The sequence below is a fragment of the Plectropomus leopardus genome, chromosome 6 (genome assembly GCF_026936395.1).
Source record: "Plectropomus leopardus strain MGB_pleo_1.0 chromosome 6, ASM2693639v1, whole genome shotgun sequence".
Lineage (NCBI taxonomy): Eukaryota > Metazoa > Chordata > Actinopteri > Perciformes > Serranidae > Plectropomus > Plectropomus leopardus.
The window spans coordinates 23,373,093-23,392,460 of record NC_142181.1 but is presented as its reverse complement, the minus strand read 5'-3'; the positions used below and the strand labels follow the sequence as shown (position 1 = coordinate 23,392,460).

Below are 19,368 nucleotides of genomic sequence, written 5' to 3'. Positions count from 1 at the left end.
CTGCATTAGCTATTTTCTAAGACAGGTTGATCATTAAGCACTAGTAAAACGAACATGATCCGCAAAAAAGCATCACACAGTGTCTTTTTGATACAACAAACAAAAAATCGGGCTGAAAACCCTGTCGTGATCCAGCATTTTATAAAACTAGATGGCCATTTGCAGTGGCGTTCTGGCTCGTTGGTCTAGGGGTATGATTCTCGCTTCGGGTGCGAGAGGTCCCGGGTTCAAATCCCGGACGAGCCCTGAGTGATTTTACCTGAGGGTTGAATAGAAATGCCTGTTACTGAAAATCTCCAGTGTAACTTCAAACTGTTATTACAACGTAATAACTAAACTTATCGTGGAAGTTGTTGCTCTTGGCAGATTTTATGGGATGTATTCCGTTGTAGTGTCGGTGAGATTTTTGGTTTTCCTTAAGTTCATAATGTGTTTGCGTTTGCGGTATGAAGCTCTGAGGAAAACGGATGACGTCAGTTTTCCTGATGACATCATTGGTCAAAAATGAGGGCTCGTCCGGGATTTGAACCCGGGACCTCTCGCACCCTAAGCGAGAATCATACCCCTAGACCAACGAGCCAGTCGTACACGTTGACTTTCAGTGTTTATTTTGTAGTCACATCAGTACAAGTGTCTGCATATTTTTATTTGTATATATCTGATTTAGAAGCAGGTGTAGAGGAATACAATGAGAAGAGAACGAGGTTTGCTGAGTTGCTATTATCGCCCAGGAAAAATGAGTAAGAGGAAATGATGGTAGCTAGGCTACATAGCTACGGATCGCTAGTGGATTTAACACTTTTCTAGATTAGCCAGCTTCATTGTCCGTTTTCACTCCACACGCTTAGTAACCTTACATCAAGCGATCGCTCATGTAAATCGTTTAGCTTCTTAAATAAAGTGACAACTACTCAAACTGGTCGCCCTTCCCCTTTAGCTAGCCAGCTAACGCCTGTCTTGTATTGGTTTAGACTTCTCTATTACACATCCGTGGTTTAGCCAGTAGATGGCAGCAGTGCACCTTGAAGAGCTGCTGTCACTAAATTCAAGGGTGAAGAAGAGTAATTCTTTATTTTGATTGGTCGATCTAAATTATCTCGAACGTGAGTGACCAATGATTAAACATCAAATTTTAGCTACGTCCAATCAGGTTCCTTGTAGGCGGGACGTTGTCCTGTACAATGATCAGTTCAACCGTAGTGATTGTGATCGTGAATCCAGTGTGAACTGTTTGATAACTTTATGGAAACGCGGGTCAGACACTATTTGAAATCGTTTAAGTTGTTTGTTAGCGTTAAAAATCACCTGCGTCCACACGAGACTACAAACGAAAGCAGCGAAGCTAGCAGATGATTAAAGTCAGATAAGTTAGCCGAGCTAACTAGCTAGCTTGAAACATGCCGAATTTTTGCGCGGCCCCAAACTGTACACGGAAGAGCACGCAGTCAGATTTGGCGTTCTTTCGGTTTCCAAGGGACCCAGAAAGGTAAGGCTTTATTTCTGATGTGACATAAATTGATTCATTCATGCAAATCCCGTCGTCCTGTGTTGATAAGTACTTACGTTGCAATGTTATTTAAGGGTAAACATCTACCTGCGGACCTCAGTGACTTGTTTGTGTTGCATATCCAGGCTCGATCTACCTGTTAACTTTCAAGATTGTGTGAAAAATAATTATATTGGTGGAACTAATTTATTAAAAGATAAGTGGCCCAACAAAAATATTGGGAACACAATAAGTTATGTTACTTTCACTGCATCTAGATGCTATTGGTCTTCCCTTTTGTCACTTTTAGGAAATGTTGTTATAGTTAGTGCTCATCAAATTTTAACCCTATTTTTGCTCTATGAAGTTATGGTGGACACTCATTAATCAGCCCCTGTGGAGCTTGAATGTGCATAAGTGCTAGTCATCCTGTGCACAGATTGTTATATATTTCTGTGTCATATTGTTTGTGCTTTTACATGTTTTCCTTGTGTTTTTTACACTCGCTGCAACACAAATTGCCCCCCTAGGACAAGTAATAAAATTGAATTCCTTCTTTAATGTACTGTAGAAGATATCGTTGAATTTTTCTGATAAATAATGTTACTGTATAAATAATAAGCTGAAGGAAATATCCTTAAATATATGTACAATTTTATTAAGTAGTATTTATCAGGTAAAGTGTTAGAAAGATGCAAGCTGAATATTGATTATACATGTGATTTCTGTGGACGGGAAAAGAGAGTAATTCTCACTTGTATTTTTTTACACCAGAATGTTTTAATATTCCTAACTTCTAAAAGAGATCTTCAGATGTTGAGTTACATATTTTTGATGCAATGCTGTACTTCAGTTAAGATAATTGAAAACAGCAAGTTGTTAATCATGCAACTTTTTAATATGTTCTGAAAATTCCATATTCACAAGAAAAAAATGTCAGAAACTTTCCTGCAAAGAATTTCAACAATATAGCATCATCTTAATGTTAAGAACAAAAAAGACATTAAGACATTTAAGTCATGAAACAATTAGAATATCGCGCTTAAGACATTTAAGTTATGAAATAATTAAATTATCATGCATAAGATGCAAATTCTGGCGTTATTAAATGTAAATGTAATTTGCTTGTTTGCTCTTTATTTATTTTTGTCTTTGCATTTTGTGTTTTGTTGTTGTTTTGGCCTGTATATCTGTATTTCAGTCCATGAACTTACAATGAAGAAAGTGAAAAAGAAAATAGCCAGGCTTATCTTTGAACTCTGTAGTAGAGTGAATTTCGGGGTACTTGGTAACTCAGACCCTTGAATAGGCTGCAACATGTAAACCTCATCTTTGTAATGGGAACTTTTGCAAGTAATGTAGTCTCAGCTAATGTCACAGCAATACACATTGCAGCAATGAAACAATAAAACCACTGTCGTATTTGAAAATTGAACATAAAACAAGAAAATTCATTTTCGGAGGATGTATTTCTAACTCACAAGACAAAGCTCTCAGATCACTGTTGTGTTGTATAACTATGGTAGAATAAAAGTATCTGTCAACATTAGACTCAGCTGTTGTCTAACTGAAGTTTAGCTGTGGTCATTTTTAAGCCCATATGAACATACTGTGTTTACAGAAATGAATATATGACGTGTATACAGACACAGCTATTGTCTTAGTGTATTTCTGTTTTTCAAATGTTACATAAAGCTGTTTCTGTGTCTTTTTTAGATGCCGAATCTGGGTAGAGAACTGCCGCAGAGCAGATTTAGAGGCAAAAACGTCAGACCAGTTGAACAAGCACTACAGATTATGTGCTAAACATTTCGACCCAGCAATGGTGTGCAAAACAGTGAGTATCTCGCACAATTATTACATGCCCGGCAACACGTTTCCTCTTATTTCCCCATAACACAGGTGTCCCAAAAATGGCTAATTTGAGTTTCTTTCTTTTCAGAGTCCCTATAGGACTGTATTGAAGGATACAGCCATTCCAACGATATTCGATCTGACAAGCCATCTAAGAAATCCTCATACCAGACATCGCAAGAGGATTAAAGAACTTGTAAGTAAATATTCATGAGCTCTGTTTCTGTGTTTTCAATGTTCCTCTTAAAGGGTAACATTGGAATTTTCCATCATGCATCCTATACTCCCATGTTTTTGTGTCCGAGTAACAAATGGGAACAACACTTTTTGAAATTGGTCTACAAACCAGCAACCATGTAATCCCTGCAGGCAACTGAGTTGATCGTTTTCCGTTCACTTAAAATGCTAGTTTTTGCTACTGACAGGCTCAGAGGTCTATTACAAGTGTCTAATGGCATTATGGAAAAGATCACTACAGAAATAGACCTTTTTTCTAAAGAGTAACATCATTAATGTTTAACCAGAAACAGCCCCAGAATTGCCATCGCCAAACACATTGGACTGCATTTAAATACACACTAATTTAAGTGTGTATAGAGCCAGCAGCTTTTCACTCTGTTTTGGATGAATTAAGGGTCGTGATTGTTGAAACAGTGGAGAGATGAACTTGAGACCATAATGAAAAGACTGTTAATTTTAATCAGCGATACTTTATTGATCTCAGAGGGGACATGTGGACAAGTTAAATTTGCTCTTATACTGTATATAAGCATAGAGAAATTAAAGGAAAATAGAAATAACTATGATTCAAGAAAAATATACTTTATGCGACAACATATAAAACAATATATACATATAGATATAAAAATAGAAGGAATAAGAGATTTTGTGTAGGAAATAAAAATGATAAGAAATTACCCTTTAGTGAAGAAATCGGCCTCTGTAGGGATCCTTTTCACAATGTCAGCAGAGAGTTAGAATAAGCCTGTCAGTGGCAAAAGCAAGCAGTTTTAACGGACGTAAACTGATGGTTGATTTTGTGATCTTGCTCAATACTGGACAAATTTTTGAAATTGATATTGTTCCCAATAGGCACTTAGATGGAAAAACAGGGCTCAGGGTGAAAGGTACCAAAGTTACCCTATACTCTTGATAGTTTGACCAACTGTGGTCCAATGGCTGTAAATTAACTTCAGTTTTTCATTTCAGACTGAAGAAGATATAAGGAGGATCAAAGAAAGGAGATGTAAGTAAATAGGAAGTTTATCTTGGTCATAAATGTCAGGTTAAATCAGTAGTCGCAGAATGATCACTGTTCCTTTTTTGTCTGTCTGTCTCTCCCCAGTAGCATCTTCTGTTGAACAGCTTGCCTCCAAAAAAGATGCAGCGGTCGAGAATAGCACAAGCACCAACGAGGATGAACCTCAGCTGTCCACAGAGGAGAAGGAGTTTCGTGAATACTTGCGATCCTTGTTTGAGGTTGTGGTTATGTTGGGGAAACAGAGTATCCCATTAGTTGCTGGCAAAGATGAACAGATGTCAAACAACTTCCAGGCCCTTCTAAATTACCGCATGAACGCTGGAGACGAAGCTTTGAGGAAGCGTTTTCAGGCGACAGCTGTGAACAAAGAATACCTCTCCGCAACCCAACAGAGCCAGCTGTTGGACGTCTGCGAGAACACGGTGAGAGAGGAGATGCTAATGGAGGTGAGAGAGAGTCGCTTCTTCTCCTTAGTGACGGGTGACCTGGTTGAATTTTCCAATGAGAAACACCTGCCTCTATTTTTACGCTTTGTGAACCAGCACAACGTCCTCCGAGAGGAGTTTTTGGACTTTATGTCGTTTGATGGTGATGAGGCGGCGCTGGTAGAGAGGCTCGAGGATCAGCTGACTGACCGTTGGGGACTCAGCTTGGAGGACTGCCGTGGTCAGGCCCACAAGGCCACTGGGACATCCACCACCAAGATGAAAGCTGTGGCGGTGTTACTGATGGATAAGTATCCCCTGGCGTTGAACATGCCTTGCTCTCACATGGCACTGAACATCCACCTAGCAAGTAGTTTGCCTTTTCCCAACGTCCAGGTCGTCATGGAGACTCTGAGGAGGATTGGTGCTTTCTTTAGAACTCCATATACGCAGGATGAGCTGGAGCAAGCGGTCTATACTTACTACCAGAAAAATGAGGAGAAAGGAGCCACATTAAAACAAGCCTGTGGGCCCGGATGGACAGAGCGGCACAATGTCTTCGATGTGCTTCTGGATATGTTGCCGCCTTTGCTGCTGTGCATGGACAACATTCGGGACAACAATGATGGAAAGTTTGCCTACTCTGTCACTGCAGATGCATATTCAGTCACAGAAACTCTGTCAGACTTTGAGGTCATCGTCACTATCGTCATTTTAAAGAATGTCCTGACGTTCACCAGAGCCTTTGGAAGGAACCTCCAAGGAGAAACACTCGATGTGTTTTTTGCAGCCAACAGTTTAACTGCTGTCTTGCATTCACTAAACGAAGTCAATGACAACATTGATGTGTACCATGAATTCTGGTATGAGGAGGCTGTGAGCATGGCCAATGTCATGGAGATTCCCGTGAAGGTGCCGAGGCTGTTTCTCAGGAAGCAGCGTGCAGCCGATGTGGGTGAAATCCAAGCAGAGGCGTATTTTAAGGAGTACGTGACCGTCCCTGTTATCACTGGCATCATGCAGGAGGTGGAGGACATGTTCTCCGAGACCAACCTCAAAGCTCTTAAGTGCCTGTCACTGGTCCCAGCTGTTATGGGCCAAATGAAGTTCAACACCACCGAGGAGAACTATGCAGATGTTTACCGCAACGACCTCCCAAACCCAGAGACGCTCCCTGCAGAGCTCCACTGCTGGAGGATCAAGTGGAAGCACCGGGGCAAAGAGGTGCGCCTGCCCACCACCATTCATGAAACCCTTCAGCTGCCAGATGTCAAGTTCTTCCCCAACGTGAACTCCTTCCTCAAGGTGCTCTCTGCCCTGCCAGTGCTCAAACTAGAGGACAACAAAAGTGACACAGCAAGCGAGCGGCTGCAAGCTTATTTTGACAGCATGCCGGCAAAGCAGTGGAACAAAAGCCTCGCGATGCTTAACGTTAACACTCACGTCAAACACGACTTGGACGTCATGGTAGACAAATATTGCAGACTCTATCCAGAGGACGATCCTGAGGCTGAGACTGAGGCTGAAGAAGATGTTGCGATGTGATTAAATGAGGCAACACAGACACCGAGTGTGCTTAGCTCTTTTGGGACAGATTTGAATGAAACATTAGTTGTCAGTCACAAACACATCCTTCTTTCTTTGCTCATGTGTGCATACATTAGTGTACATATACCTGGACATAAATATATCTGAATTAATGCAGTTATTAAAGGAATACTTCACCCACGAAATGAGCACTGATAAATTAGTTAGTCATGGCGTGTTACTAGGGCTGTACCCAACTCAGATTTATTCCAGCTGAATGGGATTTGGATGTTCAATGCGAATACTCAATGATTTGTTGTCCATACGAAGTTTTAACGGTGCTCCAAAGGATGTTCAGTGTGACATCTGCGTTCTCGTAATATAGTAAACAAGCTAACTGCGCTAACAAGTGGTTGTAAATTTGCAACATTTTTTGATGACACAAGATATTAAACAAAAGCCAAATTCCCCACTACTAAGTAGAAGGTCTTTCCTCTCTACCCCTCTGTGCCACTGCCTACATGTCAGCAGTTTCCAGCTCCCTGTACCAAAGAGTAGCACGAATATCATGACCACTCACTCCTGCAGCAAAATCTGGGGACCAAAATGTCCTCAGAAGTACACTGCATGGAAAAAAGTAACTGCTCATCTTGAAGCAGTCTTAATCAACTGAGGGTCTCCGACTAATGATTAAAACCTCCAACTTACAAGGGGCAGCCTTACATTTTACTTTGCGCACCTCTATGGAAAACCACTGAGGTATTTGTTACCTAATTTAGTGGGGACTGTGTTAAATGGCAAATCTATGTCAAAGCATCCTCTTTCAAACTCTCACACAACATCCAAGTCTCTTGTATCCAGCTGTATATTCTGTACTTACACACACATACATTTTTGCAAAAAACAAACAGACAAACAAACAAAAAAAAAACCAGTTACGTATTGCAGCCAGGCTTTCAAAAGAGCATAAGTTTCAGTTCAGACCTAAGAAGTAAGTTGGGGTTTTTTTGTAGATGAAACCACATATTTGGGAAGTACTGAGCACATGACTTGATAAGTAATACTTGGATTATACTGTACAGGTTGTGTTTTTAAATAGTTTTGCTGTTGTTAAACATCATCCGCAATCAGTCAATCAGTAGGGTTGCTATTTCTCATGAAGGCATACAAGGAAAAACTATTTTTGTTTTTATTTTTTTATTCACAAATTCAAGGTAACACTGTACTACTTGTTGAAATTGTCATTTTGCTAGTGAAGTATTTCTTTAAGAGGTAATGGATGCCAGTTGTGTTAAGTCCATGAGGTTTCCCAGAAAAAAATAAAAGACTCTTGTGCTTATTGTATGCTGTAAAACGGAATGCATTGTAAATAATCAAATAGGGAGAAAACATTAAATTACCACATGGAGACTAAAAAAAAAATCCAGAAATGTAAGACAATGTCAAGGCCAAGGGCATGACCTGTAAAAATCCTAATCAGACTTAATAGTTTTATTTTGTTTCATTTTTGGGAGAAGGCTTTTCTACAGAAATTACCTCCAAAAATGGCTGTCAGCTTTTCATTATTGTGGGATTTAATTCACATGATGGAGGCAAGTGTTGATCTACAGCACATTGATTTTTTTCCACTGACTATGAAGCAGGAAGAGCACAAGAGGGAGCAGTTACACCAATATCAGAAGTATCCCTGAATGCATGCTCAATGGGAAGACAATTTTACAGACAAAGAGCTCACACTGCTTGATTGTCAATTTTGGATAGTTAAAAATGCAAGTATGTTGAAAGTTCACATTTTTAAAGGGTAACTTTAGATTGAAATAACCTTTGCTCAAATCCAGAAAGAAAATGTAGGAAATGAAACACTGCTCTGGATGTAGCAGTAATAGTATGTTATTGTGAACATTATTTATGGCAAGATGGTTCTTTTTTTACTGCAACACAAAAAGTTCATTCAACTTGTAAGATTTAGACACTTTTGCAATGTTTTCAGTTTGATTTAATAAAAAATTATTTGTACAAAAGGCAAAATTGAGGCATTTTGAGTCAGCTTTACGTTGTATTTAATGGATCCATGCAAACGGCTAATTGCAAACATGTAAATGTAAAAAAAAAAAAAGGAAACAGAAACAATTACAGAAAAGAATAAATGTAAACGTTTCACTCCTGCAGTTTGACACCAGGAAAATTAGGCTAAACCTTTTTCCATATTTTCTGCAACATTAGCCATTTCCTGCACATGCAACAACAATGGGCTACAGTTGCATCCTCTGTAGTTTAACCCTTTTAAACCTGGAGTGACATTACTTTTCTTGTCCCACTTTCAGATGCCTTTGAGCCCTGAGCAGATTGGTGCGATTTCTTTCGAAAACACGGGATCAAGGCAATCAGCAACTGAGAAATGCTCCACAAATTGCAAGAAATAAGTAGATTTTCAGAATTATTAAAAAAAGAAAAAAGATGTTAATGAAAAATGTTTAAGGGAAAAAAAATAGGAAAAATATGTTTACGATTAACATAATTACATATTTAAAATTATGTTACAGAATTATAATTGTAAGCATTTTTCCAAGTCTTGTTTGCTTTTTCCCCACTTTTTTTTTTTTTTTTTTTTTTTTTTTAATTTATCTCTTCCCCATTTTAATTTTCAGGTAATATTTTGGAAAGATAGCAAACCAATTTGCCCAGGTTTCAAAGGCGTTTTCTGCCATGGCAGCAGAGGGGTTAAACGTGTCTCCTCCCTCTCTGCATGGCCAGACGGTGACGAGCTCAGGTGATAGTTCACCGTGCAAACTCCCAGTGCAGACCCCGGGCGCCTCGTAGCATCACACACAAATGTGGGTGGGGTCGCTTTGATGCGCAACCAGACAGCAACGTGCACAGCAAAAAACCCAAAGTGCATTTAAACTTGAGTGAGAACAAAAAGCCTGCAGGAGGAGAGAGAGAGAGAGAGAGAGAGAGGGAGGCGTGGTGACTTTACTTTCCTCAATCTCACGCAAAAATCGGTGAGAATTACATAAATAACCCTGACTGGGCAGAAACTGAGGGGGTGCAGGGTGAGGAGCACTTGCAAGTCTTCGAGTCGTGAGTAGGACGTTTATTTACTCCTTTACCTAGAGTGTTTCTGTGCATCTTTTTTTCTCGCCAGCCTCCTAGTATTTCTCACCATGGCATGGCCGTGCATCACGCGCGCTTGCTGCATCAACCGCTTTTGGAGCGAGCTGGACAAAGCGGACATCGCTGTGCCTTTGGTTTTCACCAAATACTCGGATGTGGCCGACGTGCAGCATCTTCCCCATCACCCGCAGCCTAAACAGAAGAGAACCATTGCCATAGAAACCCAGCCCCATCCCGACGAGCAGGAGGCCGGGAGGGCACCGCCCGCGACGGGTGCCGCAGCGGGCAAAGATGGCTCTACTGCGTCCGTCATGCGCCAAGACTTCAAGGCGTGGAGAGTGCGCCCCGAGCCAAGCTGCAAACCCAGGAATGAGTACCAACGCTCGGTTGCCCCATTCAACACCGAAACTCAGTATCAGAAAGATTATAAACCATGGCCTATACCGAAGAAGCATGACCACCCCTGGATCCCCAAACCCAGCCCCACCACCTCCTCCTCCAAGCAGGAGCATGCGGCCACAGAGGCCGAGAGCGGCGTGGAGAAGAGCGAGATCGAGGAGAAAACACAGGAGAAAGAGTCAAAGGAGCCGAGCAAGAAAAGCGTGAAGAGGGAAAAGTCAGCGGAGAGACAAACGGAGGAGAAGACGGAGATGCCTGCAGATGTGATTGCCGAGCAGAAGAAAGGCAGAGCCGCTGCAGACGCTCTCAACAGACAGATAAAGCAGGTTATGTCGACTTCCAGCAGCTACAGGTAAGTCTGCAGGAGCGCGAGCTATCAGCAAGCAAACTTTTGTACTATTATATTATTCTGTGTCCATTTAGATTTTAACGTTTTGTCGTATTGTGGCTTTAGAGTGGGTTACAACCGAAGCATTTTATTTCTAACATAAACAGTGCTGCATGCAAGTGCCCCCTGATACCCAGTATTTCTGCAAGCATCTCAACTAGCACATACGGTGATTTAACATTTAGAGATCAAATCATATTTGGTATTTCATGGTCTCTTGTTGCAATCTCCAGTGATTTCCAAAGCAAACTGATATTGCCTCAGATAAAGGTTGCATTATTGATTAGCTCCTGCTTCATCCTCCCTAAGAGTACTACCAAATCAATGCATCAGCCCATGAATGAGTGCAGCCAGTAAAAGGGTCTGAATGTAATCATGTGTCTTAACGTGGTTTATGTGCACAGGCCTCCTCCAGATTCAATTATTGTTGCATGATGCATGCACGTTAACAAGACATGGCTGGCTTCAGTCTGCCTCACTGAAACATTAAAGTCAACAAACACCAGCGCTTTTGTTTTTAGTTTGTTAAAGAGAAAGTTACTCCAAATAATTATTCCAATTTAACTGGGCTCCACTGCAAAAAAAGAGGAGTGTTAGGCTTTTTTTTTAAGTTTAGCAATAATAATAATAAGCTCTTAATATTTAGTACAGAATAGAATAAACATCTCTATACTCCACTTGTGGAAAATTGTCTTCAGCTTCACATTCGCTTAAAAAAAAAACGTACTCTGTCATGGGTAAGAATACATGAGATAAAAACAATAAATAGGTGATAAATAAGTAGGACCAAAGGTTGGGATGAAAGTGCTAACAATAAATGTATATCTTAAATAGACATGAAAAACTAAAAATTAAAAAAAGACTGAATTTCTCTTGATAGTTTCTGAATACAATTGAAAATGTTTTCTCTTCATTATTCATGTGTGTTTAAAAGTGATTGATTTATGTCTTTATAGAGTACACAAGTCCAGGCTATAAAACATGCTGCCCTGTCAATTTACAAAGTAGCCAACATTAAAACATCAAGTTGAGCACAAGCACTGGCAAATATGCAATCTTAATCAATACCCCGTAAATCTCTTTCTAGACATTAAAAAAAAAAAATCTTTATTAACCCCCATTTTTTGATATGGCAAGTCAATTGACGTTGCTGCATGAAAAGCAATGTCTGTTATACAATATCAGTTACAGTAAACTTATAAGAGCTGAAAGTACATTTTGCTCAGTCATTGATAATCAATTAATCTGTGGTTCCAGCTTCTTCAAAACAAGGATTCGATGCTTTTCTTCTACATTTGTAATCAGTTAAATAACAGGCCCAAACCCCGAAAAATAATAGATTAATTAGGAAAATAATTTTCAGACTAGTCAGTAATTTGCAACCATAAAAACCTCCTTGTTTGCCTTCCCCATTGTTCTCAGGACTGAGTTCAAGGCGTACAAGGATGTGAAACCAGTGAAGCCCATTAAAGCTCCCTCTCAGTACAAGCCCCCAGTGGAGGAAACCAGTCTGGAAACCAGCTACAGCGCCACGTACAAGGGGGAGCAGGTGAAGGCCCACCCCACTGACAACAAGCTGCTGGAGCGCAGGAGGATACGCAGCCTGTACAGCGAGCCCAGCAAGGAGTCTGCCAAGGTGAGCGCATGTCCACACACCCACTGATACTTTAGGTCTATGAAATACTGGTGACGCCATTTACTATTACTATTTCCTTTACGTTAACTTAAAGTCATTATAATAGCTGCTTGAACCTATTTTTATTACTCTTTTTATTATTATTATTATTATTATAGTAACACAATGTTAGTCCATTTTACTTTGTTTTGGACTTGAGTTCTTACTCATTAGTAAGAACTGTGTGTTAATGTTATTTTATTTAATCTGAGTCACACAGCGACCAAATGGCAGGTGAATGGTTCTTTTAACAATGGTAAAATGCGACAGTGTACATTTACTTAAGTAGTGCACATAAGTACAAATTTGAAGTACTGTTACTTTACATGAGTCTTTTAATCTCCTGCTGCTCTCTACTTTTACTCCACTGAACTTCAGAGGGAAATATTGTACTTATTACTCCGCTAAAATTATTTGATAACTTTAGTTATTTAAAAAATAAAGATTTATGCACACAACCCATATGAAAATATACAAGTGTATCTGAAGCGATTTGTGGATTGATTAGAAAAGTAATGGAGAATTCTTTTGATAATTATTAAGGTGGTTTATTATACATATGGTTCCAGCTTCTCAAATAGGAGCACTTGCTTCTTCTCCTTTTATTCATTTTAATTATGATTTATTAGATTGATTAAAATTTTTCTGCATTGAGTACTTTTCACACTGCTTCACACTACTTCACACTGAACTTTTAAGTAATATTCTCAATGCAAGACTTTACAGTGTGGTATTAGTACTTTTACCTAAGGATAGGATCTGAGTACTTCTACCACTACTGCTTATTAAATACCAACACAATTGTATCATATCTCAATATTTACATATCTCAAAACCATTTAAATCACAATAAGCACTTGTCATCGTTACATTATTACACTATGTTTATAAACCAGCCATTAAATAGCCAGTCTGTGCACATTTTAGAGGAGCAAACAATAACTAGGTAACATAACTGTTCATTCCGCTACAGAAAATATTATTTGCATCACTTTGAAATGTAAATATCCCAGCCCCGAATTATATTAGCAAGTGACATCATCTTACATTAATGTAGGCCTTTATTTGAAGATAACATAGATTGGTATCTGCATGTTATCGATAGCTCAGACAAAAGTTGTTAGATACTGTGTCTGTAGTAGTGTGTTCATGTGGCCACTCCCTCTCTCATTCTTGTAGGACGTCTCAGAGACTGAGAGCAGCTCTGTTCTAAATCTGCTGTAGTCAGGTGTGTTCTCTGCTTCTTCTGGAAGGCATGGAGGCTGACCTCAAAGTGATCAGACGCAAACATGCATACTGCACACACACACACACACACACACACACACACACACACAGTATGCGCGTTGGCCAGTGCGAGCCACAGTCACATGTGTCACCCAGCTGCCAGATGCAACCCTGCAAAACGTATCAGCCACATCTTCACTGTTTGCCCACCTCTCAGCCTGCACCACCCACCACCTTTTCTGCAGCTTAATAGTTTCAAAAACTGACCGTGCAAATTCAGTGGGTCTTTGCAAGAGGTTGGAGTCATTGATAAATGGAAGAAAAGAAAGATGATTATATGAGATTAATAATAACAGATTTTAAAAAAGGGTTTATTGCATCAGTGGAGACCAACAATACAAAAACCTTTTCACATTTGATTAGTATACATTTAAACAGATCTTTGCTGTTTAGGGCTCTATTTTGGTGACAACTTTTGGTGCAAATTACATTTGGCAAGATTTTTTTTATTCATAAGTTCATAACATGTGTGCATACAATTGGTTGACAAGAATTTTACTGCTTCCAGCAAGATGTGTGCAAATGGCAGTGGCAAATGTAATCATGCATTGGCAACATTTGTTCGCAGATGATTCTTTTGGCTTTTGATTTTGTGTAGTAGCAGTTTGCAGCTAAGTATGATGCAGCTGTGAAGATCTAATTTTATTCTTCAAGGTCCACAGCCTCAAGAATATATACTGAAAATAACTCAATGTGAATCTGGATATGGTGGTATGGTGCAGAATTCATTGCTTTTAAATTCTTTTTTTTTTTTTTTTTGGTCATGAAGGACGCAATTCCGTACCACAACCAATGTTAAAATGTTCCTCCTAATTCCACCTTGTCAGTGTGTCTGTGGCAATAAAATGTAAAGTCTCTGCAATGCCCAATGCACCACAGCTGTTTTATTCACAGAAATAGAGCCCTTCATCTTTTCTGTCAGAAACAGCCTTTTACAAACATTTGTCATCTCTTACAATAAACAAGTTTATAAGGTTTATTTATTCAGAAAAAGTTGAGCATGATTGCAACTTTTTTGCTGCACACCAACTCATTTTATACAGATTAAACATCTGCAAACCTTTCCATGAGTCTTTTATTGTTGTGGCGACTCCACGTGAGCAGAGAGAAGCTAAGTGCTTTGCTTTATTTTCTCAGTAGGTATGGGAATAATACCTAGCGACCCTCCAGTCACACACCTGCTTCTTAAACATCAAGGTTTCGCTGCCACTTTTAATAGTTAAATATAACCAAAATGTTTCATTGGTTAAGACGTAAGACTAACACCATGTACTAATATAAACCATTAAATTTGTATTTTATGGTTTCTGTAAAGAAAACTGCACGAACCACTGTTCTATAAAAGGAAAGGCACAAATACACCTTTTGTGCTATGTTTCTTTTTCTTTTATCTTCATTGCACTAACCACATAAAGCAAATATCACCTGAACCATATGGTGTCATTTGCCTGTCATTATTTGGATAAAAAAAAGGTACGTATTGCATGCTAAAATAGGACTTTGACATGATTTAGAGTCTCCATGAATTAAGCAGTCATTAAAAAAGAATCATTTTTGGAAATGTGCCTATTTGTTTACTTGCTTAGAGTTAGATGAGAAGATCGATTCCGCTCTCATATCTGATGCTAAATGGGAAGCTACAGCCTGCAGCTGATGATTTTAGTGTAGCACAAAGAGTAAAAAACCAGCAAGTAACTGCTCCTGGGCCAAGAAATAGTTCATCACATAACCTCCAATATAATAAATATAAACAGATATCTGCATACGTATGCTAAATCTGTAGGCAACGGGACAATATTAAGGTATCAGAAGTATTCTGGTTTCCACTTGTGGTCCATTTGTACTCCAAGTAGTTCTGACCAATCATGTTTGAACGGCAGGCAAATCACAATAACAGTGCCACAGTAGTTTGTGCATTTGGCAGGTCTCCAAATACATAGTCTAATATTTAAAAAACTAGACGCTCATTTCAATAAACAGTTTAAGAGAATACAGTTATTTTATGTAGAATCGCGGTCACCTGATCTTTGGAGAATCTTCACCCCCTGAGACTTGAATGTTAGTGCCGTGTGCAATATGCGCCACTTGAGTCTGTTCAAAACAAAATTGATTTCGTAAGCTAAATTTAGACAAGGGAACGTATTTTTCCAGTCTATGCAGTTGCGAACAAATATCAACATCTGCAGGCAAGGATACAAGATTTTGGTATCGGAAGCATTTGGTTTCCATTTGTAGTCTGTTTAGTTTGACCAATCAAATTTGAGTAGCAGATAAATAGTCCATGTGGAGAGTTGACAGAGGTGCAATGCATCGGCTGGAATGCAATCTCAGAACCCATCAGCTACCGTCTGATGACAATTTGACTTTTTAATTAGCTTTTTTTTTTTTTTTAAATTCAGCCTCATTCATAGGCAGATATCTGTTTAGGGATTATTCAAAATGGCCGCCGCATGACAGAGGAAGTCTTTGTCCAGATACCGCCTGGCTGGATCTCCTGAAGTATTGGCCATTGATTGATAGCGGATGGGTTTAGAGATTGACCCCTATAAAACCCTGCTTTTTGCTCTTTGTATTTCCTTTGACAGAGCCAGGTTAGCTGTTTCCCATTTTTACACTAAGCAAAGCTAATCAACTGTAACCTCGTATTTAACGGACACACGTGAGAACGGTGTTGACCTTCTTTTCTAATTCTCTGTAAGGATGCAAAAAAAGTGCATTTCCCAAAATATCAAACTCTTGCTGAAACTTAAGTTTAAGTTTAATTAGCTGTTGTTGTCTTTAATCTCAGTGTTTTACACGTCTCTTCTCTTTCAGGTGGATAAACCAGTGTCTCGCTCCAAACCAAAAAAGACACCAACAACAACAACAGGGAAGATGGTGAAAAAATCAAAAGAGAAGCAGATTGCTAGTTCCCAGTCAGCCAAGAAGAAACCGTCTCTGGTCACCGCAGAACCCAAACAAGAGGGAGCTGTCACGAAGAAGAGCAAAGAGATCAGCAATAGACTGGCCGAAGCGAAGCACTGAAAGCATCTCTACGCTTTTATGTGTGTGATTGATGGTGACTTGACGAATTACGCAAATTTCTTCCTCTTGGTTTATTTCCTTATCTGTTGTTTTTGCTGTCCTGTCACATATTGTTCACCTCTGAATGGGCACTGATGTTGAGCTTTTAGAATAATGCAAACTATTTCACTGTAAAATGTGTGTGTGTATGTGTGTGTGTGTGTGTGTGTGTGTGTGTGTGTGAATGTGTGAAAGTATGTGATTCCTTGTACTTTGGTGCACAGAACCGCTTTATATTATTGAGCACATCATTTGCACTTTGTTTATATAAGTTCTATTTGACATTGAACTATGAAAAAGAGCCATCAGTACACATGTGTGTGTTTATGAAAGGGCATTTTTACCTTTGAATGGATGACAAGTGAGATCAATATTAAAATGATTGTAGAAAATGTCAAGGAGATGCTTTTTCTCCGAGACTGTATCACATAAGAGGTTTTGTGAAAGTACAAAATCGGTTTTACAGTTGCGTTTCCTAGTTACAGTGCCTCCGCTGTATGGTCCTGGTTTTCATTTCATTGTTCTGGATGATATCTGGTTTTATCAGTTTAGTTGCTGAGGAACCAACTGAACTGTAATATAATTGCTACAGCTTGCATGCAGGACCCTGTTTTTGGATGAGTAGCAACATTTTAGCAGACTATATGTCACAGTCACATTTTAGCTTGTAAATTGAGCCATTAACGATAAATGTATAGGGGCAAGGCCTTTTCAAATATAATGCATGTGTAGTAGTAGATTCTGGTCACACCGAAAAACAAATCACCAAGTAAGATCATAGTCTAGTGGCTGTTAAATCTATTAACTAAACACACCAGCAATATGGTTTCACCCACAAACATATTTCTTGCAATCTAAATGGAGATCCTTCAATCTAATGGGAATACTGCAGTTTTTGAGGACTCAGTATTTTGTGACTTTGTGCTCCATCCTCTCCTCTGAGCTGCGATGCTGTAATTGTGCTAACAAGAAAAAAAGTATGCATATAGGCCTGAAATAGGAGAATTTTTTGTATTTGCTCAAAAAATGTCACTCTATGGAAGCAAGTAAGGGACAAGGGAATTTTAGTTGTCACTCAATACTTAATATTTAAATACCACTAAATTCATAGTATTGAATTATTTCACTTTTAAAAATAATTTATTCACATTTACTTGTTCTGACTTAACGTTTTTGATTTGTAATTTTTAAAGCTGAAGTTGATTTTTTTTTTCAGTGTTCACAAATTCGGATCCACAAATTTAAGTTCCATAATTTAAAAAAAAAAAAGTGTCAGGTTGCTTAAATTTGATTGTCAAATTCAGAAAAATTTCAAACAGTAATATCCAATACAAGATAGGAGACTGAGCATGAATGTTTTGACCATTCAAATAAAGAATATTAATTAAAAAATGTATTAATAATAATAATATTTTTTGGGATCTGAATTTGCCTAATCAAATTTAAGCAACCTGAAAAAATTAAAATTATGAAAGTTATGAATTTTGGGATGTGAATTTGAGTACATAAAAATGTGTGTGTGTGTGTGTGGGGGGGGGGGGGTAGCTTTTAAAATTGCAAATCCAAAAATTCTATTATTATAATGTTTAAGAGTGCAAATAAATGAAGGTACATGCTTTTCAAAGTGAAATAATCCAATGCTATGGAATCAGTGGTGTTTAACATAAAGTATTCAGCGGTTGTTAAAATTCATTTATTTTATTTATTTGCTTCCATATCACTCTGAATGGGCTGATCTCTCCAGGTGTTGAAGGACAAGGAATGGGCCAGGACTTGAAGTTCAGCTATTAAAAATGCTGCTGTCTGAAAATGCGCAAAATCACATCAATTCATTGTGAGCGTGACACGAGGTGTTTTTACTGCAAACCCTCAGCGGCCAATGTGGCTGCAGTGTGTGAGAGCCCAGTCGAGCACTATACCCACCGTGAGTCTGCTTCCAGTTTTAGCTTCTGTGTGTACCTCTGAGTGAGTGAGAGAGTGTTTTGTCTATGACCTCTACAGCCTGCTGCCTGCTAGCATCAAGTCTGACCCAACCACGAGACGTGCTGCTATGCACAACACCCTGGTGCTATATCTCTCATTGTATGTGCTGTCTGGTTTGGACTGCGTGTGGCGTTAGACCAGAGTGAAATGATGATGTGACATCGTCATACCGCTGCAGACATGTTGTGATATTGTGCTTGTACTCTCCGCTTGCTCTGAATGAACTCTGATTAAAATGATGATGAAGAATCCTGCCCTGTGACGTCTTGTGTGTTTCTTAAATGTATCATGTATACTACCTTAACGTATTATACAATAAGAATATTGATGCTCGTATTTTATATATTTTTTGTATTTGATGCAACAACCTCTCAGTGCTAGTAACTACAAGCATTTTACTGACCATAAAAATCTGCAGATTTTATTTGTTTTTCAAAATAATTAAGAAAATACCAAGGATTTAAATTAGTAGCACATGAGTATAACTGCATAAGCTGATGGATATCGCACAGATCACAAATGCAGCCTCACCTAGCATTAAAAAATAGGCCTCTGAGACCATTTTTTCAGGCCCGGTTTTCCCTCCCACAGCACTCCCAGAGGCCAAACTAAGCACAGTGTGTAAGGTTATTTAAAGAGTAGACATGTTTTGCCCTGCAAATGTCTTGATCCTCAAAATTCACGCAACATTTAGAACCATTTGCAGAGTGTTTTCTCTTAATATGAGATTTTATTGGTGCATTGCTCTCCATTTTTCTTAAAGTTCAGGGATTCATAAAGAAATGCAAACAGCCCGTCTTAAAACAAAAGATTAATCTTGAATTAAAGTACAAATATAAAACAGAAACACAATTTAATTGTTTTTCAGTTAATTTACTTATAGCAGTGTTTAATGCTGGTGGTCAT

General features: G+C 38.8%; 2 protein-coding genes and 2 non-coding genes across 7 annotated transcripts; 3 read left to right on the top strand and 1 right to left on the bottom strand.

Moving 5' to 3' along the window:
* Window positions 1–174: 174 nt before the first annotated feature.
* trnap-cgg (transfer RNA proline (anticodon CGG)) lies at window positions 175–246 on the top strand. The gene has a single exon. It is a non-coding gene; the product is annotated as a tRNA-Pro (tRNA).
* Window positions 247–508: 262 nt separating this feature from the next.
* trnap-agg (transfer RNA proline (anticodon AGG)) lies at window positions 509–580 on the bottom strand. The gene has a single exon. It is a non-coding gene; the product is annotated as a tRNA-Pro (tRNA).
* Window positions 581–1,142: 562 nt separating this feature from the next.
* thap12b (THAP domain containing 12b) lies at window positions 1,143–8,581 on the top strand. Of its 3 annotated transcripts, XM_088079017.1 has the most exons (6): window positions 1,143–1,486; window positions 3,203–3,323; window positions 3,429–3,536; window positions 4,550–4,586; window positions 4,686–5,047; window positions 5,144–8,581. In XM_088079017.1, the coding sequence occupies exons 1-6, from the start codon at window positions 1,398–1,400 to the stop codon at window positions 6,569–6,571; spliced, it is 2,145 nt and encodes a 714-aa protein (XP_087935143.1). In that variant the 5' UTR covers window positions 1,143–1,397; the 3' UTR covers window positions 6,572–8,581. The 3 variants fall into 3 exon arrangements, with proteins under 3 accessions (XP_087935143.1, XP_042343024.2, XP_042343023.2); XM_042487090.2 differs by having other exon boundaries at window positions 4,689–8,581; XM_042487089.2 differs by having other exon boundaries at window positions 4,686–8,581.
* Window positions 8,582–9,352: 771 nt separating this feature from the next.
* map6b (microtubule-associated protein 6b) lies at window positions 9,353–18,716 on the top strand. 2 transcript variants are annotated; one of them, XM_088079018.1, is made up of 4 exons: window positions 9,353–10,418; window positions 11,877–12,090; window positions 13,309–13,357; window positions 16,231–16,368. In XM_088079018.1, the coding sequence occupies exons 1-3, from the start codon at window positions 9,718–9,720 to the stop codon at window positions 13,351–13,353; spliced, it is 960 nt and encodes a 319-aa protein (XP_087935144.1). In that variant the 5' UTR covers window positions 9,353–9,717; the 3' UTR covers window positions 13,354–13,357; window positions 16,231–16,368. The 2 variants fall into 2 exon arrangements, with proteins under 2 accessions (XP_087935144.1, XP_042343025.2); XM_042487091.2 differs by lacking the exon at window positions 13,309–13,357 and having other exon boundaries at window positions 9,357–10,418; window positions 16,231–18,716.
* The last annotated feature ends 652 nt before the right edge of the window (window positions 18,717–19,368 follow it).